The sequence below is a fragment of the Drosophila ficusphila genome, unplaced genomic scaffold, assembly GCF_018152265.1.
Source record: "Drosophila ficusphila isolate 14025-0441.05 unplaced genomic scaffold, ASM1815226v1 contig_791, whole genome shotgun sequence".
Taxonomy (NCBI): domain Eukaryota; kingdom Metazoa; phylum Arthropoda; class Insecta; order Diptera; family Drosophilidae; genus Drosophila; species Drosophila ficusphila.
The window spans coordinates 7,181,388-7,204,932 of NW_025064737.1; the positions used below are offsets into that span (position 1 = coordinate 7,181,388).

At 41.0% G+C, this 23,545-nt stretch overlaps 3 protein-coding genes and 1 long non-coding RNA gene across 7 annotated transcripts in view; 2 read left to right on the forward strand and 2 right to left on the reverse strand.

Annotated features, from left to right (window-relative positions):
• Positions 1-921: 921 nt before the first annotated feature.
• On the reverse strand, positions 922-2,035 carry LOC108087927 (ATP synthase subunit d, mitochondrial). 2 transcript variants are annotated; one of them, XM_017185515.1, is made up of 2 exons: positions 1,950-2,035; positions 922-1,573 (listed from the first exon to the last, which is right to left on the reverse strand). In XM_017185515.1, exon 2 carries the CDS (start codon positions 1,556-1,558, stop codon positions 1,022-1,024), a length of 537 nt encoding a protein of 178 aa, XP_017041004.1. In that variant the 5' UTR covers positions 1,559-1,573; positions 1,950-2,035; the 3' UTR covers positions 922-1,021. The 2 variants fall into 2 exon arrangements, with proteins under 2 accessions (XP_017041004.1, XP_017041003.1); XM_017185514.1 differs by having other exon boundaries at positions 1,902-1,957.
• Positions 2,036-2,045: 10 nt separating this feature from the next.
• LOC108087929 (39S ribosomal protein L55, mitochondrial) lies at positions 2,046-2,567 on the forward strand. Its single transcript, XM_017185516.1, has 2 exons — positions 2,046-2,316; positions 2,374-2,567. Exons 1-2 carry the CDS (start codon positions 2,140-2,142, stop codon positions 2,518-2,520), a joined length of 324 nt encoding a protein of 107 aa, XP_017041005.1. The 5' UTR covers positions 2,046-2,139; the 3' UTR covers positions 2,521-2,567.
• Positions 2,568-2,701: 134 nt separating this feature from the next.
• Positions 2,702-23,545, forward strand: part of LOC108087926 — a 52,473-nt gene continuing 31,629 nt past the window's right edge. For both annotated transcript variants that reach the window (XM_017185512.2, XM_017185513.2), the window contains exons 1-2: positions 2,702-3,256; positions 9,404-10,329. In XM_017185512.2, coding sequence (XP_017041001.1) covers positions 9,913-10,329 — 417 coding nt within the window. In that variant the 5' untranslated portion in view covers positions 2,702-3,256; positions 9,404-9,912. The remainder of the gene's footprint in view (positions 3,257-9,403; positions 10,330-23,545) is intronic.
• On the reverse strand, positions 4,888-9,498 carry LOC108087930. Of its 2 annotated transcripts, none has more exons than XR_001771196.2 (2): positions 9,389-9,494; positions 4,888-5,788 (listed from the first exon to the last, which is right to left on the reverse strand). It is a non-coding gene; the product is annotated as an uncharacterized LOC108087930 (long non-coding RNA). The 2 variants fall into 2 exon arrangements; XR_001771197.2 differs by lacking the exon at positions 4,888-5,788 and adding an exon at positions 9,161-9,336 and having other exon boundaries at positions 9,389-9,498.

A 23,545-nucleotide genomic window follows, 5' to 3' on the forward strand; every position in this document is an offset into this window, starting at 1 on the left:
AAATAACACCAGAGGATATTTAAAAAATATACTAAAGCGATCGTGGCAATATACTAAATAGAATGCAATAGAAATTTCACATAGGTGGCAATATTGAAAAGCCCACAGGAAAGCCTTAGTGAAAACGAGACATAGGTGGCGTCTTAGCAAGGCCCGTAACCTAGCGAATACACCTTCCCCTAATTCTATTAGTCTAGTGAATACACCATCCAAGCCTAGCGGATGCACCCTAATGACTTAGCGAGCGCACATTTCATGTTCCATATAATTAAAAGGTCAGATTTTTGAATTTTTGAAATCACAGTTAGTGTTTTGTTTAAACAAATATGTTGTTAGCATCTTTAACCAAAAGGAATCTTTAAATCCTATAAATGTTAAGATTCATGAATTTATTAACTTGAATAGTTTATTTTTGATTCAAACATTTCCGTAAATATGTGTTTATATTGATGCCGTTGTCATTCTTCCCAAAAATAAACTTTAAAATAATGAAAATAAATAATTTTGATTTTATCACACAAAATATAACTTTATATATTCTACTTTAAACATTAGTTTAAGTGGATTTATTTTTAAATTTTTGTAATGTAAATCCTTTTTGAAAACTGCCCATTACATTCTTAATTTCATTCCGATTAAAGTTCGTTTAATTTGTGTTTCTCGGTTTTAAAAAACTACATTTGAATGATTTAAAAAAAAACCGGGTTGTTGGTAAAGTGAGTTAAACCAAACACTTTTAAGTCCATAACCAACTTGAACACCATTTGGAAGTCGCATAGATTTCATCGATGGTAATTGTATTCTTAAAAGAACTGAATTCGAAATTGTTTAAGGATAGTCAACATTGATCTTTGACCAGAATTGTAGTAAAATTCCAAAAACGCTCAATAACCACCATCATCCTTGAATAAGCAAACAACATTCATTGAAATGAATTTAATTTGGGTGATTTACTTCAACGTGGATTACATTTCGAATCAACAGACGACCAACGAAGCCAGAGTCCTCCTTTTCGATTTTTTTAATGGTGTCCCTGGGCCTCGGCTTCCAGCTGCTCCTTGGACTTGTAGCCGACCTGCTCCTCTGGAGTGTGGGGCCAGAAGGTGGGCTTGTTGAGGGGGTCGAGGGCGCTCTCGGGGAATGCGTCACGGTAGTCCTCCATGGTCATCTGGTCGTAGGGCAGCAGCGACTTCAGATGGGCGATCTCCTTCTGGTAGTTCTGGATGCGCTGCTCGGAGGCCTTCTTGTAGGCATCGATCTCGGACTGGGAAGCCTTGATCTCGGCATCCACCTGGGGGGAGACCTTGTCCTGGGGATAGGGCACCTTCAGGGCTTCATACTGCTTCTGGAAGTTGTCCACGAGACCGGCAACGGGGATCAGCTTCTTGTAGTTGGCCCAATCAATTTGAGGCGGGCATTCGGGGTTGGCCAAGACGGCGCGGACATAGATGTCCGACTTGGTCTTGAAGGCACCGAAGCTGCTCTTCTGGTTGGCGGGCACTCGCTCGGCGAGAGCGGACCAGTTGATCGAGGATTGGGCGATGCGGCGGGCAGCCATTCTGAACCACTAGCGCTGGAAAACAACAACAAAAGCGAATGGATGAGGTTAGGTTGTCAAGGGGGAAATAGTGTCTGTTTTAAAAGAAGCGATTTTAAGTTTGCATAACTATTGTGCTTAGCTTAAGTCTATTCAGTTGTTTTTTTCAGTAAAAACATTTGGCATAACACTCGAAAAATTATGCGTGCCAAAATTATGTAATTTTTTTTCCGCTGCAGTTCTTGGATACTTAAAACCAAAACTCTTCTTATTATCCCCTCTGGCTAGGACTGCAGTTTAATCACTTGTTTTAACTAGTTTCCTGCTTTTATTGCTTATTTTTGATAGCTTTTATGCAACGTACTTATATATTTAAGAAAATAATAATTTCTACCCGAGCACCAACACTTACTATTTGAGAACGAGTGTAACCAGATCAAGGCAAACACCCAATACAATAAAGTGCCAGGGCGGCAAGATATTCGATAACTTCTCTGGTATCCTATCAAATTTGGTCATACTATCAGCTGTTAAGTAACAAAACAACTCGCGTGCGGCTCAATTAAGCTAAAATTGTATTCATACTGTGATTATCAATCAAAATGTTACTGAAACAGTTGCCGCAAGCTGTGCAACAGCTGCGATGCATTTCGTCGGCCACGACGGCAGTCACCAGACTACATCGCTCCGTTTATTGCCGGCTCTATCCCACGGTAGTAGTTCAACCTGATGGATCTACGATAAACATTCGCTACCATGAGCCCAGAAAGATTATAAAGGTAAGATGGGTAACCAGCATGTCGATTAATCACTAATTTACTTTTTCAACTAATTAGCTTCCCTTGGATTTGAGCACTTTAACCGATGCCGAGCGCAGAGCTCGTCTGGAAGCTCGTAAACCTCGCAAGAAGGTCAAGATCATGGAGGAAGTGGAGGACAATTTCAATGCCAAGAAGTACATGAAGTACATCAAGAAAAAGTAGCATTTAATTGTTTAATAAAACACAGAAACTTGTTATATAAGCTTAAACTTGTGCATTTAACTTAAAAACAAACTTTAATATCGATAGCCCGAATTATCGATTAACGTCTCATTTATCCAAGTTCTCCACCACTCAATGGTGGTATTTTTTAGCACCATAAAACTTCAACCTTTTCTTACCATCACGCAACAGTCACTCTAATCGAGACGGAAAACAAAATCGGACGTTAGCTGCGCGTCGCTCCCGAAAAAATTGTTAATTTGTGGTCGCTTTTTCGCGAGTGCAGACATAAATGAAACCAACATGTCTTTTGCTCCATTCCAGACTGGATAATCGGTTATAACCAAAGCCAAAGTGCAAGTGAATCGGCTTAAATAAAAAGTGTCGCCCAGCGTCGGCGGAGAAATGTTGAATGGACAGCAGCGTCGCGTCTAACAAGAAAAAAACAAGTACACACAACCATCGAATGCACATAAACAAGACGAGACAGCAAACGCAGAATCGAGTGAAAACCTATTTTAAAACGCGGAGCTATATTTATTTTGTTGACGCTCAGGATTTTCGGTGTTCGCAACTGAATGTCTGCGGGTGCGTGAGAGTGCGCGTGTGTGGGTGCATACCACGGCAAATAACTGCAATTGCAATAGAGAGCAGACACAAATACACACATAATTGGATTATGGCCACACGGCAATAAGAACAGCGAGAGAGCGAAAAAGTCGCCAAAACCAAACGGGTAAATAAATAGTTTTAGTTGGAATCGGTTAAATCCAAGATTTAGTGGATTAGTTATTTAGTGGAACTGTTGTCGGTGGCATTTTCGTATCGTTTGTATGCGTATGCGTGTGCGGAAGCAGCCTACAGATGGAGGGCCTGACCTTAGCTTTCGCACAGTGCCTTCAAAAAGTTTCCTTCCGTTTAAAGTCGGGGTTGTAAGGTATGCAAAGAAATTTGTGATGCACAAAAAGTTATAATTTCTTATAAATCGTGATAGCTTATATACAAAATTGAAATTAAAAAAATATTGGTTTAATTTTGCTTTAATTAATTAGTTAGCTCAAATTATTGAGAACATTAGTGCATTAGTTTTGGGAGTTAAATTACATCCGTTTGTAAAGGCAAATCCAATATTATTACCATATTTTAACTATTTGTTCCCTGTCCACCCCTTAAGATATTTCTCTTAAAAAATTTACATATTCATTATAATCGAACCTGTTGGCACCATTTGATGCACTCAATCTTGCGCTCATCTCTAACACGTGCGTGTGTGCGAGCGTCTGGAATTTAAGATTCGAAATGGGGAAGGTCTGGTGCGAAGGGGAGCGTAAATATTTTCGTAAGCAGCGGAAATGTAAAAATAACACAAACACATTTGCAAGTTATGATGAAGTTGCTTCCGATGTTTGTGTTTTTCCCATCTCTCGCTCTTTTCCTCAGCGTTTCTCAGTTTCTCCCTTTTCCCCGATTCGGCGGAAAGTCGGATTTCCACGTAAAACTGCGACAGATGTTGCGCTCGTTATTGCAGAGATCGAGAAACTATAGCTCCCAATCCGAATGCATCCTCCACTTGGCTATGGGTTTCCCACAAAAATGCAGCTGCCCTATTGGGATTTTTCCGGTTTGGTGGTTGTTGCTACTGCTGCATTTTTGTGGTGTTTTTTTTTTTTTTTTTGTTCATTTGTCCGTTAGTGGTCCTCCGTGGTGTTTATAAAATTAACAATAAACTCCCCCGTACTTCCGCCCTCGGCAGCCGGCTGTTAATGCTGCCCAAGCTAATTTGTTTTCATTTGTGTGTGCGCTTGTGCCCGCATAGAGGGAAAAAATAAATAAAATAAAATAAACCATTTGTGCCCATTCTCCGCACCCTTCTGTTGTTGTTTGGTTTTTGCACCTTCTTTAGCTGCATTCATCAAGTGTTTTGTTTTGTCCGATCTTCTTATAGGACTTGCACTTGAGGCTGAAAATAAACCCATTTTTGTTGTCGTTCTAGTTGGGTTTCTTCGATCTTAAAGTTCATTTGCGACAGACAACGTTGTTTTATTTTGGGTGGATAGTTTGTGCCGATCGATGGGCGGCACGTGAGTTCCCACCCCCCGAAAACGAAATGTCTGCCAATTAGTTGAAATGCCTAAATGGCGCAGTAATCGTTGAACATTCAGAAATAGCTTATAATCGACCGTTCTGTACCCGAAGAAAGTGAAACTTGTTTGTTGGCTAATTAAGCTTATCTTGTGCTTTCTGACCCTGCATTCCATTCCATTCCTTTGCCTATGAATTTGTATACATAGATTTGTGTATTTCTCCTCGCTTTCCATTTCGTTGCATGAATCACTTGTTTTAGGGCCCCAAAAAAAAAAAAAAGAGTACGATAAAGCCTCACACCTTCGATGGGCTTGGAATTTATTCAAAATACACAAATTTACATAGATTCTTTTTTATAAGTTGGGCTATAGACACATACAGCGGATGCAGGCAGCACCTCCCCGGTTGAATGAGTTGCTAGTTTTTCACCGAGTGTGGGTGTATCTTTCAGATAGTCAGCGATACCGGGCGCATATAGGCGTAGAAGAATTTATGAGCGCGACAACGACATGAATTTCATTCAGTCTTTGTTGTTGTTTCTGTGGGCCCAAGAGTGTGCCATGTCCCATTTTCCACTTCTTTTTTTTTTTTTTTTGTTGTTCTTTGATAATTTTGCTCTGGCTCTGCGTCTCATCTCTTTGTTTATAGAAATTTCTTCTTCTTTAGCTGCCTTGGCTTCTTTTCGCCGTCTTCTCGTCTTTGTTTTTCTTTCTACTCGGCGGTGGGCATGAAGTGGCACTTTTTGTTTGTGCCGCTGACCAACTTTCCTTTTCATTAACGCTTTTTTCGGGGTCTAGGGGCTATGGCGCACTTCCTGAACGCATCAGTTCTCGGGGCATTATGCTCCCTACTTGAACGTGTTGTCTGCAGAGCAAATCATTTCCAATTTCATAACCAAGATTTATGCCTCTTTAATGGCTCAGCTGGAACCGAACCGAGTGTGTATTGCACACAATTCTCCAGGCACGCGCCTACGTAGGCGAAGATGTGATGATGAAGCTGATGGCGATGATGGTGATGGTGTGATGGTGGCCACGACGACCCTTGGCCCCATAAAAATGCAACTTGATCTCTCGCACAGCAACAGAGTCACCGCAGACGGCAGCGGTTTATTGACTCGAACCTTGTGGCGGTTAACGGTTTAACATTCGATTTGGAGAATGCCTCCAAACGCCATCAAAATCTAATGGAGATAAGTGGTGTGCTGAAATTAATTTCATTGGTTTCTCTGGCCAGAAACACTTTGCAAAAAGCATTTATGGCTAACAAATATTTGAAAATATTAACTTCATTTAGTATGATTAATACAGTAAATATTTGATGAAAGTGGTTCTTAAAATTGCAGCATAGTTTCTAGAAATTAAAAATAACTCTTAGGGTAAATTAAATTTCCCTCTTTTTGAAGAAAAAAGTTTGACTATACATATGTTCTTATGGGAAATGTTTTTTATTTGAACTTGCGCAAACCTAAAATATATATTTTTTAAATGTTCTTTATTTATGGCACCTCTTGCTCGCTTTGTTTTTAGATTTCTACATTAAATTCAGCTGCTACCTGCTCATAGGGCATTTCATCTTCGTGAAGCTGCTGAGTTTTCAGATTGCAGCATTCCGTTGTGGGGCTTAACATCTATTTTCCATATGTTTGGCAACAACCGCGGATGCCGACTGACCTTTGTTTGGCTGGCATTCCTATTAAAACATAAATATTTTGATGTTTCGCCGTTGGTTTTCCACACGAGATAAATAGTTTGGAACGTGATGTGAAAATTTATGCATGCCCCTTTGAAAGGGTCGTAGAAAACCGTCTGCTTAAGTGTTTTTCTCGACTCTATAGATTTGCAGTCGAAAATCGTTGCTTGGGGGCCTTGACTTAGTTTGCGGAGCGTGCTAAACTAATTTTTGTGGGCCACGGAATGGATGGATGGATTTCCCTCCATCGGCAACACTATCTCTTTCCATAGCGCTCTTCTCCAAGATATCAAAGCTTAATGTTTACTATTTTTTACAAAAATATTTAACTTTGCAACTCATTAGGTTTTATGGGAACTTTCACAACTGGCCGTGGAGATAGCACGTATCCATTTCATGGCCCAAACGAGATAATTTGACAAAGACCTGCCGGTAATTGGACAACTGTCGTCGGGGGCGTGGCTGAAACCGATCCTTAGGTAACCGTGGGGCAGGCTGCTATTAAATCGGAGCCACGGCCCCACTTTCCGCTGCAAAACTCTTCGTTTGTCATGGCGCCTAATGAAGTGTAGCACTTTTTCCCCGGCCGCTTCATTTGGCCAAAAGCTTTCGTTGTCGTCGATTGGCGGCGGTTAGCCGCAATTGACCCTAATTATGGCCTGCTGCCGGCTTTAACATCGACTTTGGCTGCGGCTCGTTGTGTGTTGTGTTTGGACAGATTTCGCAAAGTAGGAAAGACACACAAAAAATGCCAAATAGCAAATCTCAATTCGCATAACTTCCCCGTTTGCCGACTGCAAAAATGTGCTTGGTAATTTGTGTTTTATTTTGACTTTGGCCAGCGGAAAAGTGAGAGCTGTGTGCTCGCTTCGCCCCTATCATTATCATTATGTCGAAATTTGGTGTAATTATTTTGTTATAGTTTTAATTGTAAGCTGGCTCTTTTCCGTTATCAGATATGATCGCCTTTTGTCGCATGATCCTTTACGAGCCCAATTTGTGCTGGATGATTTTATATTTTGTCGCCCAAAATTAATTTCTCTGTATCTTATCGCCGAATATATATGGCTACATTGTGATAAGGAATGGCAAATCGAAAAAATTCCAACCTGTTGCCGTTGTTCTCCGGTATTATGGCAGCAAAATATTTGGTTATATCATTGCTAAACTTATCTCTGGAGTGGAACCAACCAAGTGCTTCGAGGTAGGTGGTGGTGTTTTTCCGATTGTGAAGCCCTTTAGAGACCTCCCTTGGGGATTTTACCTCCTTCAACCCACTTAACCACTCCGAGTTTTCAAGCTCGCTGCCAAGGTTTCAGTGATCGTGTTTATCTCACTTATTTGCTGATGAACTGAACTCATTTGCCCCCTCAAACCTCCGGCGGAGCAACGAAAACAAATCACGACAAAAGTCAGCGAAATGATAACCGAATTGCTGCTAAATTACATTGTTTGTTCGGAACAAAAAAAAAAAAAAAAGCAAAAGCAGAAAAGAAGTCAGTACATTTGTGAAAATGAATGTTCGTGTGTTTTATCGCACTTGAAAAGTCGTTGTTATCAAGCCGCAACAAAACCTGTATATAAAGTAACTGGTGGTTGTGGCTATCACCTCAAGAGTCCGGCTGATAAGCACAACTTTGCCAATGGAGTCGACTTTGACCCTGAATATTTATTAGCAAATTCAAGCAGGGTCAATTAATTCATTCTTGTTAGTTTGGGATGTTTTTTTTTGTTGTGTGCTAATCAGAAATGTCTACGAAAACTGGAATAACCAACAACACTGTTGCGATGATAAATAGAGCACCGATTTATTTGTACCCTTATCTGATGATTTGTTTAATATTTCCTTGAAAAAATGTTTTATCTGCCTTTAATCTTGCCAAAATTAAACATAGAATTGCTTAGAAAAATGTATTCTGAGGCTTTAGGCTTTTAGGTTTTCTGTTCCCTTTAATTTTGCAAATATCTCGAGTTCCTGCTTTCGAGAATTTATTGCTGGCACTTGGGTATTACTTTCTGCTGCGCGTGACAACAGAAAATAAGGCGAATTCTTTGAAGTATTTTAATTTGCACCCCATAAAAAAAGAAGGGGCTAGCCGAGTTGAGCAGAAAATTGAAAAAAATTGTCCGAGTTGAGCAGAAACGATTTTTGGACATAAAAAATGAACATCCGAGTTGAGCAGAAACGATTTTTGAACATAAAAAATGAACGTCCGAGTTGAGCATAAAACCGATAACGGTAAAAAAAAAAACATCCGAGTTGGGCAAAATCAATGTCAGAGATGCGTCAAAATCATTACTTATTCATATAATTATTACATATTTATTATTCATTTATTTGAAAATAATTATTACTTAATAATCATATATCATATATGATTATTAAGTAATTAAAAAAAAAAAAACTAAATAAAAAACTGAAAAAATATCCTTTTTTTTTTAGAAAAATTACTTAATAATCATATAGCATATGTATCAATGCAAATGTGCGCGCGCACTTTTGCATTGATACATATGCTATATGATTATTAAGTAATTTTTCTAAAAAAAAAAAAAAACTAAAAACAGAAAACATAACCTTTTTTTTGAATAATTACTTAATAATCATATAGCATATGTATCAATGCATAAGTGCGCGCGCACTTTTGCATTGATACATATGCTATATGATTATTAAGTAATTTTTCAAAAAAAAAAACTAAACTGAAAACTGAAAAAAGAACCATTTTTTTGAAAAACTAAATTATTTAATTAATAATGATTTTGTGGCATCTCTGACATTGGTTTTTTATGTGGAAAAGGCGTTCATGCGCAACTCGGATGTTTTTTTTTTTTTTTACCGTAATCGGGTTTCTGCTCAACTCGGACGTTCATTTTTTATGTCCAAAAATCGTTTCTGCTCAACTCGGAATTTTTTTTTTACCGTAATCGGCTTTCTGCTCAACTCGGTATCGCCCAAAAAGAATAAACACAGAAATGTTGATCACGCGCATCGCTTCGTTGGCTTTTCGAACAAAAATATACCTATATATAAACGTCCTTATTTGCATTTCATTAGAGCGACGAGATTGAAATATATTAACTTGTATACCTTGCATTTTTTCAGACTTCCAACTGCGAGCGCTTCCAGTGCAGCTTCCACAACTGCAACGTGCCAAGAATCGAAAAAACAATCCAAAACATTCCAAACATCGATAATAAACAACCAACTAAGTACACAAGATTCTACGAAGCAAACAACAAACAGTGATTGATAGTTAATTTTAGCAAACAATTTTTTTTATCGTTTTCAAAATTTTGAAAGTTGTCAACTCGGGCCTATGTGTCCGATAAATGTTTCGTGCTGCGTTCCATAAATAAACAATAAAATAGCATCCGTAAATAAAAGCGTGCCCGTCTAACCGTCGCGTTAACCCGCCAAATATTGTGTTATCATGGACGATAGAATGTTGTAGCCAAGAGCTCCAGCATCAGCCAATACACACACAGAGATCCAGCTCGATCGGCAGAGATCCCAGCCACAAGCAGGCAACGCAAGGTCGTCCAACGCCAAACGCAAACCAACTCTACACACACATCCGGATACGACAGCAACATACGTCGTAGCTGATAAACATGAGCCTGAATCAGCACAGTGGACCCGGACCGCCGTTGGAGATGTGCACCCTGTCCGTGGACCAGGTGGACTCCTCCCGGGACTCCCCCTTCGTCTGGCCCAGCACAGCGGGTATGTGCGGCACCATTAGCACACCAACACCACCGGCGAGTGCGGCGTACAAAGGTGCAGGGGCCACCGTTTCCAATGGAGACGGCATCAACGCCGAAGCTTCGGCGAAGCATCAGCCGCTCCACAATGGCGGTTGGATCGGAAACGGTCTGCCGCCGGCTCCAGTGACAAGGACCATATCATCCGATCGCCTGGTCACCGGCAGCTCTTGTCGGGCACTTCGAACCGCCGTCTCAGCATTATATTCCGTGGATGACTTCGTCAAGGAGAAAATCGGATCGGGATTCTTCTCGGAGGTTTACAAGGTGAGTGGCATAAATAAATAGATTAGTTACCCAGCAAAGTAGTGAGGATATAGGTATAGCACAGTATATAATGGCAAAAAATAAGTTTTTCTTCAAGCAATTACCGGTAAAACTATCCAGTTACTTCTGCTTTTCATGTCAAGTTATTGAAACTCGTCAAGTGTGAAACGGTGAGCTCTTCAAAAGACTCTTGTTGTTCCCACAATTGAGCATCAAAATTTAATGGCACTTTCATTTTCGCAAGAGTAACACCCGCCTGCGGTAACAAAGCCAAACAAATACGATTATTTACACAATTTTAATTAAACTTTAAAATTTTTGTAATTACTCAATAGGTATTGTGGCGGTTCGGTTGCTCGGCGCATCATTCATTATCATCATCGTGCCACCGCATCCCCCTCTCTCTTTCTCTCGCTTTCTGGGCTAAAATAAAAACAAAATTGCAAAACAATGGCCCAGACGAGAGCAGACCACACCAGACCTGACTCAAATCCAAACCCATTGCCACTGCAGCTTAGCTGGGAGCTATAAAATTCAGAGCCGCGAGCTCATGAAAAACGCATTCGAACTGCAGTGAAACCGTGTGTAAAAATTAATAGCGTTTAGTTTCAGTTTCGGCCCAACACTTAAGAGTGTAAGCGGCTTTGTGTGGGGTGTTTTTTTCTTTCTGTTTTTTTATTTGGGCATTTCGTTTACAACTCGGAACGGTTGTTGGCCCCAAAAATTAATAAGTTGCAACAGATGTGGTGCATATGATGCGATGCATACGATGGGAGGGCCCCAAGCACGATCGGCGAGGCAAAGACTTTGACATTATCGCTTTCCAATTACGTAGGAATTAGTGACGGTCAGATGATTATGCAATCAACGGTGACATTGGGACTGAAAAGTACACGGCCATCTAGATGGATAAGTGCACAAATCGAAGGGAAATGGAAATTGTAATCAAAGTGACACCCGGCGTTTCTGAATGAATTGACAACTCTTTCTCGTGCTGAATTGAACTTTCTCATCTATTTTTCAGATACGTCTGAATGGATGAATGAAAACGGTTTCACTTTCATTTTCATTTTTAAGTGATATTTACACATTTCTTTGCCCGTGTGTGTTTATTGTGTTTCACGGGTATTATTCGGTTATTTGTTGCCATTATTTTCCCCAGCTTTCCCATCGCCAACAAAGACAGTCACTGCTCTTTCGCTACCCTTACTTGCAATTATATTTCAGTTGTCTAATGAAAGCACACAAAAAGCTGCGGTTAAATGGAAATCTTCTGCATTCAATGCACCAGCAACGCAACAGCCACAGGAATCCTTTGCTTTTGCCTTGCATTTCTATCTATTCATGTGCGCATATTCTAATGCCGCAAATTGCATGCGAGTTGCGCGTATCTCATGGATACTTGTGGCGGTGAACGACCGACCTGTGGGTCTGTTTTTCTACCTTTCCGGGGACTACCTGCTGATTTGCATAACTGCTCGCCATTCGCCTTTTGCCGTTCCCTATTTACTATTCACTATTCACTTTCTTCACCCCGCGATGAAGAATAAATTGCTGCCGTGCATCCCGGAGATAAACTCCAGACCAACAACGGCCTGTTTATTTGCGTGTGAAGTGCGTTCGGTTCGGTTCGATTCCATTCCATTCGGATCCATTCGATTCGATTGCATTTCCGCATTGTAATGCGCCAGCTGCCGCCAGACAATTAATGGGCTGCAGCAGCTTCAGCAGCAGAACTTCACTCACTTCACTCCTTCCTATCGATAAAAAAAGAAAAATAATTGAAAGCCAGCTCCCTCGATCATTCGGTTAGAGTTAATTGAATTGCCAATAAATTCAAATCAATATCTGCCTAATGACACCACCAATTTGTGGGTTCAGCGGCGTCAAGTGCACGCATGGATTTTCATCTCGACTGCCACGCTTTTGGCCCCAATTTCCCCCAAAGACATTTCGAAATGAAGAATCTCTTCGAGATTTATTTTTGGCCCTCGATCGGAGGGGCTGCTGCTGCTGCTCCTCACTTCAATTGCGTGTCAAGGCAGCCGCGAGAAAGATATCAAACGGAGAGCGGCCAGCGTTCCCACTTTGATTAAAACTCTTTCACAATTTCCCATCTATTTCCATCTGTTGCGTGCAGCGGATGCCAACTGTAAACGATGCGGTTCGTAAAAGTTGGCGGATTTTAACCTCACACAGATGGGGGTTAATCAGTCGGGAAAGCGTATAAGTGGAGAAATTAATAACCGAAGGAAGTCAACAGATTGTAACCTCTGCGCATATCCCTGATCCTAATCGGACAGCACCGTTTTCATTTGTTAAGAGCGTTAAAAATTCATATCAAAATCACAGCATAATTCACTTAAATCATGTCGTATAAGGAAACCGCCGCAGCCAACACACAATTTGTTCGGACATAAATCAGGAAAAACTTGGTTTTTCGTTTAAGTTTTGTTTCTCTCTACTTTTTTTGTTTTTGCTAAGTTTTTTGTAAGTAAGTGTTGTTGGTAAGTGGGCCAAAAGCAACGGTGAATGCATAACGCCGCGTTAGTGTAGACGGCACTCAAGCAGAATGGGAGTAGAGTAGAGTTGAGTGCTTAGTATTTATTTGATAACTACAGTAGACACAATGCGGCAGGCACCTGCTGCTGCTGCTCCTATGAGCAAATTGCAAGCTGTCAGCGAAGACAAAGGGGATCGCCGCCACACAAGCTGCAATTTGTTGTAGTCTTCGGCATTAAATTTATTATGTAAAATGATATGTATTTTGAGCCAGGAGAACACCATCCATCCTCTCGAAAGTACAAGACAATCATTGTTTTTTCTGTGGGTGGTTGGGTTGGTCGGCGATGGCAAGGCTGCGAGTGAAAGTTCTAAATTGCAATTCGAGAACTGGGCAATTGGGTTAGGCGATGGCAATTAGATTAGGGCCAGGCGAAATCGTACTCCAAAGAGTCGGCTGCCTTTGCTTTTGCATGACTTTTCCAAAGCGTTCCACAAAGTGAATGTATCTACGATGATGGCGGGCATCCTGTTGGGGCGACTAGCTCTCTAGCTCTCTTTTGACCAGCTACAGTTTTGTGACCAAAAAGCAACATCGGACAATCCAATCCGCAGCCAATTGACATTGCTCCGCTGGCGGCGAATGGCCGAGCGTCAAGAGGCGATTCGTTGCGAATTGATGAAAGTAAACATTTAAGTAGAACTAAATAAGTTGATACTGGCATTCGATAGACGGATGGCTTGCAGTCAGTCCGTTGTTTGTTGCCACAATTTCTTTTCTTTTGCGCCATTTTTTTTTTTTGCTTTCAACTCGGCAATGTTGCCGTGGTGGTGCTTTGTATCTTTTGCATTGCAACCGTGTTGATGTTCACGCGAAATTGATTGCCATAAATTATGCAAAGTTTGCATTCTCGTTGCCGTTGTTGCAGCGCTCGGCTCTCGGTGAATTGGTGCGCGGCGGCATTTAGAAACTGCAACAGCAACATCAACAGCAGCAACAGCAACAGCAGCAGCAACAGCAGGCAGCAACATCTGCATTCGTCCGGGAGTGGTTGGTTTGTTTCTTCCGCCGGCCACTCGTTTTTCCCTCCTTTTTTTCCAAGCTGCACACATTTTCCATCTTCGATTTGGACTTACCATTTCGCCAAACAATTTTTCAAATGATTTTGATCTTTTGCTGCTGTTGTTGCCTGTCGGCTGGCTGTTTGTTACTTTTTGCCGGCCAGACTAACATTCGGTTACAGTTACTTTTGATGTGCATGCAAATGTTTACACAAAAGCGAACATATCCACCAGATATTGCCTCTATTTTTTACAGACGGACCCTGATGCACCCTAATTAATTTCACTGAGATTTTAATACATTTTGCTCTTGCGCTTGATTGGCAATGGGGGGGTATAAGCCCTGGCTAAAAATAAAGTTCGATATGTTCGAGCCCCAGGCCTATAAAAACCGAGAAAATCAATTTACATAACAAGAGGCATTGTCTTTGGCTCGAAAAAAGTAAAAGTGTTTTACGCACTAATCGGCCAAGTCGAATACAGCGATTTCAATAACAAAAGCCTCGAAAAGAAAATTAAATTTTTGCACTCTTTGAAAAACTGCAAACAAAACAAGTTATGCAATGGACCGAAAATATACAGCTAAATATTTACCGTAAACATTTAACAATGAGCTGAAAAAATATTTGATTTCCTTTCAAGCATCTCCGCAAATCGCTTTGCAGTTAATTAAGTTATAATACTTAACGAGCCGCAAATCTCGTTGCTCACTCACTTTGGGATCGCCCACGTAGAAAATACTTTTGTGTTTCTCGCCTTTTTTTGGTAATGGCGCCGAGAACGAGTTTCATAATGTGGCTACCGCCGATTTGCCCAATTTGAATGTGATACATAATAAAAGCATGTTAATGCGCTAATTGATTGGAGTCGGACTCGTAAATATGATTTTGAAATATGCAAATATTTCAGCGTTGTTTCGGTTACGTGGGCAGCAAGGCACTTCATTCATCAAAAGATTTATCGGTGTGAAATAGAATGCTGTTAGTCATTGCAATAGTACCTGGTGAAATACGACAAAATTTCACAACTCGAATCGATAGGTGCAAACAATCAGTTATTTGTTTGCACATGCCCACCATTATATGGCGTGCAAATCAAGGGTCAGGTAATTTATTAGATCAGCTGTCCCATTAATTGCGAAACGGCAAGCCAAATTTGTCAGAAATTTATCTACAAACATTCGGCCAAATGTGTTCATAATTAATCCAATTGAAGGTTCATTAGTTGTACAAACATTCGATATTTCGCGTTTTTTGAGGATTTTCTGCTGCTTTGATTTTCACCGCAGTTGTTTTGAATATTTATCTTGATAAACAGCTTCGACGGGTGGGAAAATTCATGCAAATCCCAGGTTTATCCACCCCAAGGGCGGAGTGATGAATAATCGAATCCAATTAGTTGACTCTTGTATAATTTATAAGCATTTTCACTCCTTCAGCTTGTGTCGGATGCGTCATGCACGTTAAAATTTCATGCATTTGGAAAAAGATTTGTTGCTGCCTTCCTTTTTAGTTTTTTTTTTTTAGTTTGCAGTTTTGCCGTTTTCTTGTTGTCTTGTGAGGCATTTTCACGCTTGGCCATAAAAAATTTGAAATTATAAATGCAAATATATACGTGTGCTGTTCGGGGCTCCATAAAGTGCATGATAAATAATAAACTAAGAGTAAATGCCAGCTGGGCAGCCAGCGAGCAAAGCAAGTCAACCAAAGTCCACAAAACCGGCGCCAAAGAAAGCAAAAAAGATGGCAATCATAAATTCTAATAAGACGCGCCGCCACCACAGGTATGTGCGACTGGGAGGAAGGCAAAAGCAAAGGCACAGGCACAGGCAGATCCCCACTTTGCCATATGTCATCCGCCAGGGAAATAATAATGTCCGGGGCCCTAATGCCTCTAACGAGCTGCTGCATTTTTGAGGAGCCCAGTCGTTGAAAAATGGGCAGCGGAGCGGACGAGCGGCAATGATTTTCATATTAGAGCCCATAAAATGCGACATTTGTGTGCGAGAAGTGAAGTCAGTCTGCTGCCTGGTTATTTCAGTCGTGTGGGTGAACTAGTTCAATAGTTTTCCTCGCCAACTGAATATTATGTGCAGTCTTTAAAAATATACATTTTTCTGTTTGGAACATTGTGTTTCTTAGTTTGTTTGTTTTTAAATTTGTTGTTTACCCCAAAAATCGTATGAATATTAAATAATATATTATAAATTCAAAAGCTCTGAAAATATTCAGTGCTCCCAAAAAATCTTCTTGATGTTTCTTTTATCTTGTATATTTATTGGAGATATTTTTAGAAAATTCACAACTGAATAATGTTTGCCATCATGTCCACAATTAAGTTAGCCGCGTAGAAATTCCACTTTCTGAGCAGTTAGAACTTTATGTCCCTTAGTCGGTTCAAAGAACTTAAGCCCACAACTCCATTTAGATCCAGTTAGATATTGCGACGGGGATGCCGCCAATCAGCAAGTCAAAAAAAAAAAAAAAAGAAAGAATAAATAAAAAAGCGCTAGGAATGCATCGGTGGTGTTCGCATCTGTGTGCAGAGGGAAGTTTGCCTGTATGTGGGTTAAGCCGAAGATGCCGCGTCGAGCAGCCCACAGACTCTGGATCCCAATCTCGAGCTCCTACTCCGAATAAGAGCCCGAGTGTGGAGCCTGAGTGACTCCCATAACCGAGAGCGAGGTGCAGCAACGTGCAATTACGCGCACAACTTGCGTGCAGAAATATTTTTGGATTCATTCACCTTTGGAGCGGAGTGGCGGAGCCAAAGATACCGAGAAGAAGATATTTTTATATTCAGCAAATAGGGATGGAGGATGGTGGATGGATGGTGGGGGATGGAGGATGGAGAATGGATAGGTGGGGATAGGTCCAGGCCCCTTGGGACGTCCTTGCACTTTGTTTGGCTCTTAACTGTGGCATAGATGGCATTCCATCGAGCCATCATCCGGCGATGATGATGTTTTCGATTCAGATGCCAATGATCATGATGACGATGATAATGATGAAGATGCTCGCCCACGTCTTTCCGCCGATTGCGAGTGGCTATTTTTATTGATCTCGGGACGCCAGGCCCCCGCCAAACGTCGCGTGCCCCAATGATTTGTATTTGGTTTTTTTTTTCATCTTGCTTCTCCTCTTAGTTGAATGTGTGCCAAATATTTCACGTTGATTTTTCTGTGATTCAAAAATGTAATAAATACCCGTGCTAGCTACTTGCACTGTGGACAGATCCTCGGGAAAACATTCGGTTAATATACGTTTTGTTTATGAGTTGTTGGCTTGTTTCGTTTGCCTAACTTCAGCGGCGATTCGTCTCGTGTCTTTATATTTTTTTCTGTTTTTCAAACATTTTTCTTTTGCCGTTTCATTTCACGCCGCTTGGCGTTGCCTTAATTTGTGGGGACTCGCTTTGTTTAGCACCGCGATCTTTATACATATATGCACGCCTATATTTCCTATTTTGCAAGATCTTTCGACGGCGATGATTCAGGCCGCGTATATTCTGGGCATTTCCTTTGGGGCCCGCATTTTTGTTTTGGCCATAAAGCACCGAAAATAAAACCTTTGCGAAGGGTTTCGTTGAGACCGCAGCTCACTCGGATGACCTTGCCATCCATTTAGGTTGTTTCTTATGTTTTATTCGGGGTTTTGCCTTTCTCACATACATGTGTTCAACAAAACTGTTTGTCTTGTCACATTTGCGCAATAATTACAGACGGTTTCGAATTGAAATGTTTGCGCAGGGCCAACAAAACTCCCACATAATTCACATGGCGTGCGACGAGATGGCCAACAAAAACAAGTAAATGGCATTCGAAAACAAATGCGGGCCGCGAACAAAACCGCTGATGGCTGAAAAATTTCAAAGAAAATAAAAACGGCGGCGATGGAGCTCATCGATGATCTGGCTTCTCGGGAATGAAATCGAAGTGTAGTTTAGTAAAAGCGGCAACGAAGTTGAGTTCTCATGATTTATGTGCGCCCATGGATCAGCTCTTATTTCTTCGTCCGCCGCTAGCCGCAATTCATTAGCCAAATGGCCATATAAATCTGCCCATGACTAGCCAAAGCCATAGCCATAGCCACAGCCAAAGCCAGAGCCAATGTTCAGGGCCCGAAGGAGTGCACTCTGCAGTTTGGCTGGCCCTGTTGTCGTCTTTTGGCCGAAACTACTTAAATTAACTTTTGCAATTCGCGTGTCAATGATGACAGGCAACGCAAGAAGCAGCCAGGAGGAGGAGCAGGGTCTCCTTCGGATACATAGATAGACTTGGACTTGGACTGGCACTAAGACCAAGCGAACCTATCTGGCTTTGGTTGGCCCTCGCCTTCCTGAGCTGCGCCCTATCCAACTGTCCAATCGAGCGTGTCCAGTCCTCGAGGTTCTGGGCAATATTAGCACGACATGATAAATATTTCAATGCCAAGAGCGAAGCTATTAAACCAGGAACCCCGACCAAAGCGAGCCAAAACGATCTGAGCCGAGCTGAATGCCGTGCCCTATTCGAATCCCTCAGCCAGGTCTGCAAATGACTTAGTTCATGGCTTTTACACTTCGGGAAAACTTTCCTTTAAGGGGTTATATACCTTCTTTGTCGAAAAAAAAGAGGAAAGTTCGGATTTTTTTTTAGGTATGTAGCAATTATTTAATTACACGGGTGTTTTAATTTTTTGATAGTACACTTTATTAACTATGTTTGTGCAAAATTTCGTGGAAAAATATCAATTAGTTTTTAAGGGGTGACTGTTTCCCATAGAGGCCTTTTTTTTTAGAGCCTTGCGGTGATAACGCTCCTGGTCGAACCGGTCAATTGAAACCATAAAAGTAAAAAAATTTCATTAGTTTAGAGTAATATCTGGTGCTTGAACGAACGATTTAAAAATTTTTTATTTTTTTATGCATACGGGAACGTTTTATGCTAAAAATGAGCTTTTTGGTCTCTAGAAATTTCACTAAAAAATTAATTTCGGCGAAAAAAAATTTTTGCGTGAAAAGTCGATCGTTCAAGCACAAGACAATTTCATTACGAACATTTAAAAAAATTTGAAGTAAATCGGCTTAGTAGTTTTCCGCCAATCGTTATCACCGCAAAGTCATTTTTCAAGAAACACCATTTCGAGATATTCGCGTTTAAAGTTCCAAGTTCCGGTTCTAGCCGCTACGAGGCGCGCGGTTAGGAGCGCTGTAACTTTTTTCTACTGCTCGAATCTCTATGAAAATTTGGGAAAATATTCTCAAAGAGTTGTTCTTTAAGATAAAACAATAAAAAAATTTTCGATTTTTTGAAAATAAAAAAGGTATATAACCCCTTAAATAAATTGAATTTAAATTGAGTTTGCATTGAAAATAATTAATAAAATAATTTACAACATTCAACAAATGCAATGGAATATTATAATTTCTAAATGAGAACATTTCTGTTAAACCTTGAAATATTTGTATTCAAAAATGTTACTGGGCCGTGAAAAATATTGTGTTAATGTTATTAATTGGCTTGATTATAACCCACAAAAGTAATTCAATTATATACATACTATTTATAATAATTCAAATAAATTAAATTCAATCAAGAGCAAGAAAATACACTTCTGTACTTAAAGCATTGACTTAAAAGATTTGCTTGCTTATTTGTTTAATCAACATTAATGAATTGGTTTTGGAATTAGCTCTGTCTGTCCTATTTCTTTTGTTTTTGGTGGTTTTTTCCGGTACTGTCTAGTGAGACTTTTGTATTCTACCCTCTGAAAAGCGCCCCGCCTCCATTTCATTTTCCTGGCCAAGCCCCCGAAACATTTTTCGCAACTGAACTGACCAGCACTCGTGGCTGTGTGACTCCGGCTATTGGAGTTCGCAGTGCGATGTGCTTTTTATTTAGTTTTGCTGGCTGTGGCACAACCCTCGCAGACTGTTTAATTAAAATTTCCTTTTCATGGGCTGCACACCAACGTGCTCTCTATTCGACTTTGCATAGACGTCTCGACGGGGCGGGGTCTAATTAAAAAGTGAAACTGTAATTTAAAACGCGCTGCTTAAACCAACGGCAGGCAGGACTTTGGTAATACGAACTTTAAGGGGTTGCTGGCCGTGGATAAAGGTTTATGCTTGGCGAGTTTAGATGCCCTCAAAATGCAGTCTATGATGTGCATTAATTAAGGCAACTTTCGCTCGAAAATTAATTAACTTTCCCGGCGCCCTACAGACCCAATGCACTAAGGCCAAGACAACGGGCCTTTTGGCCCCGAAGTTACAGCCAAAGTGAAAATGCAACCAAGCTCCCTTTTTTGGAGCTTTTCCTCCCAGCAGCAGATCTTCTATCGCCGTTCGGTGGAAAACTGCATTTGCAACAGCTGCAACATGGTCATGGTCAGGGCACCAGCAGCGAGTCCCAATTTTGATTTTTATTTATTTGCAATGAGATAAAAAACAAAATCGTTCGTTCGTTCGTTAGAGCCAAATGTTTGCCCAAAACGAAGCAGCCGCCGCCGAATCTCCAATGTTGGAGTGTGAGAGACAATGAGCAATTCAAATATAATCATCATAAATCACGATTTAGTTTCGCTTTTTTGTATTGTTTTGTTGCAGTACGTGGGTGCCAGGCGGCGTCGACCTTTGGAATGGGTGGTGGACCGTCTTGCAATCGGTATTGTCTTCAAAAGTTGGTCAACGAACATATCTATATATATAGGCATCGATGGCTTAGGCGTTCCCACCCTGGCCCACTGTTCAAGTTCAAAATAAAAAACGATTTCAGTGGCATTAGCTAGCTACAATGTTGCAAGTTGCCAGTTGCCAGCTTTGCTGGACTTTGCCAGAGCACCGCGACATTGCAATTAACTTAATCTCTAGTTCTTCGAACGAAGAAGATGCATTCGTTATGGCTTGTGCTCCTTGGCTTTGTCAGTCAGTCCGAAGTGTCATTCTTTAGTCTTTATCGGCTATGCAAATAATATTCAGAAAAGGGTGTATTTAGCCAGTTCATATCCATAAATTGCGCTTTATATATAGATTGTGGCATACTTTATTGTGCTCACTCCATATTCCCCGCATCGTAAACAGAAAAACCTGCTGAAATTTACTTATCTTTTCTGGGTGTAAACAAACAATTAAGCCAAAAGGAAAACTTTGCGCAAGGTGGGTTAATATCGGAATAATTCCAATTACCTGTCGGCTTCTCTGCCGGGTATTTCCGCACTCCCCTCGTTATTTTCGCAAACAGCAATTTGGCCACGTGAGCGTTAAGTCACCTAATTGCAATTACGATTGGGGGAGTGGGAGTGGGGAGTTAAGTAAGTCAATTAACGACATTTTCGGTCTTAAACATCTGTCGGTGCAAACAATGAAAATCCATGAATTGCGAGCACAATGCAGACAGAATCGGAGCACAAAAGCCCAGTAAAAAGTGCCCTAGACCGCATCCCAGGATAAAGCGGCATTACGTCGGCCCCTCTGCCCGATATATACTCTCGTACACACACTCGTCGTAATACACACAATGGTCTACCCCCTTTCCAGGGAAATTACAAACGATCTTGGCTGACCGTGTCATTGAACTCGTGGGGCGCCTTTTGTACGCACTCGTCGTCGCTTGAAAAGAAAGCACTCCCCCTTCAATGGTTTCCAGTGAAAAACGCAACTACAGCACACAACACAGAACCGATCGAGGGGAAAACTATATGCGTATTTGTTTGAAAACTCCCTGACAGTTGAAAAAATGACCAAAAATTTGAGACGAATACGGCGATAGTATCGGACTGAGTCGGAGCCAAAGTCAAAGTCAGAGGCTCGGGACACGACAATCGATCGACTGTCGCCGGATCGTAATTAATTATGGTTTATCCAGGGGCCGAACGGCGGTCCCGAGCCAAAAGCTATCCATCAACCCGAATGTAAATAAAATCGCCGGCTTTTTCCTACGGTTTTCTACAAATCACTTGAACTAAATATACCCTTCGAAGCGGTCAAGCGTTTCACAGCGAAGTCGGAGACATATTTTCGAATATTTTTTATTGAACTGCCGCTCGGGACTGGCTGTCTGTTTTCATGGTCAGTTTGGTTTTGGCTCGCGGCATAAAACAAACAAAGCGGTTTGAATGGGAAAAATATCAGAGAGTCGAACGGCGGTCGCCAAAGGAGACATTGGCGTACCAAATTGGCGTGACAATTGTCCATTTGGTTAAATATCCAAGCGTTTCTATTTGTGCTGCAAATTTGTTGAGCCAAATTGATTGACCGAACTCTCCAAACGGGTGAAACTCAGGCATGGCTTTGAGACCCATAAGATGTATCTATCGATGGATCTAGGTATCCCGTATCACGATGGAGCATCTGGGAGGCACTTAAATAGAACTAAACACTCAGCCAGCTGTCATAACTCAATTGTCTGGGTGTCAGACAATTTTGAAATTGAAAATTTCCTCCTTTAAAGTGGTGCTGCTCCCCTTTCGATCCATCCATAATTTCTATTCCTCAACCCTTTCTCCCTTTTCTCGCAGTTACCAAACATTTTTAGTGACTCAAGTGCGTACTTTTCGGTGCTCTCTTTTTCCGATTGTTTTGCCACAGATAAATGTATTTATTGCCGGTATGTGGTGGAACTGCGTCATGCCACCAGCAGCGATTCGTCAGCGGGTTATGGCGCAAATTGAATGAAACAAAACGAAACAACGGGTATAAGTATGCAAATAAACTATTCGACAATAGTAAAATGACAGCTATAATGCGCGCACCCCCGTATAGATAGTATCTTCCCTCATAAATCCGTGGGACAAAGAGCATCTCGAGTGTCTCCCCTTTGAAAAAAGGAATAAAGAAACATAAAGAAAATAAATAAAATTCGTACAGCAACAATGTGTTTATAGCTCTGACTGCTCATTCCCACGCATCCGTTGCCGAACGAAAGTTCGAGTATATCACAAATATAGTATTATCGACGTCTTCTAATATATTCCTTTGTTCAATTCCTCAATTGAGAGCCCATCAAAGACCCTGCCACCGCCTTAACTTAACTAACCGATACGAGTCTTGGGGCTTGAGCTTCCCGTTCTCGGACTTGGGCAGCGGCAGAGCTCTAATTAAATTTAAATTTCCGCCAAATGGCCTGATAGTCGCAATAGGGGTCAGGGCAGCAAATGCATTTAACAGGCTGCCACCCAAGCACTGCCCCTTGGCGATGCGATGGATGCTCGATGTTGCAGCTTGTGGTGGTGATGTTGCTGCTGGTGAGGTTGCTGCTGCAGTTGCAGTTGCAGTTACAGTTCGTGTTTTGTCTTTGTCTTGGGTGATGCCTCTCTTTGATATCACTTACTAACTTACACTGAGAAGAAATTAAGAAAGTAAATACAGAAAATAATTATGGTATTAATGCATGACATTAACTCAGTAAATTTTTAATTTAATGAAGTCTAAGCCAAAAGTTCTGCATTGTATATAAATAAATTGCTTGTATACTTTTTGGTTACTCTGATAAAACCGTATACCTTTTCTTCTGGAATGTTTTATAAATCATATGTCCCTAAGATTTTAGTTAGTTTTTCTCTGTGTACGATCTTTTCATCGGATCCCGCATGTATCTATCTGTATCTAGTCTCTGGCAGGCTCTTTTAATTAGCAGCAGCGGAGAACTCTGGACGCGGGCACTTCTATGGCC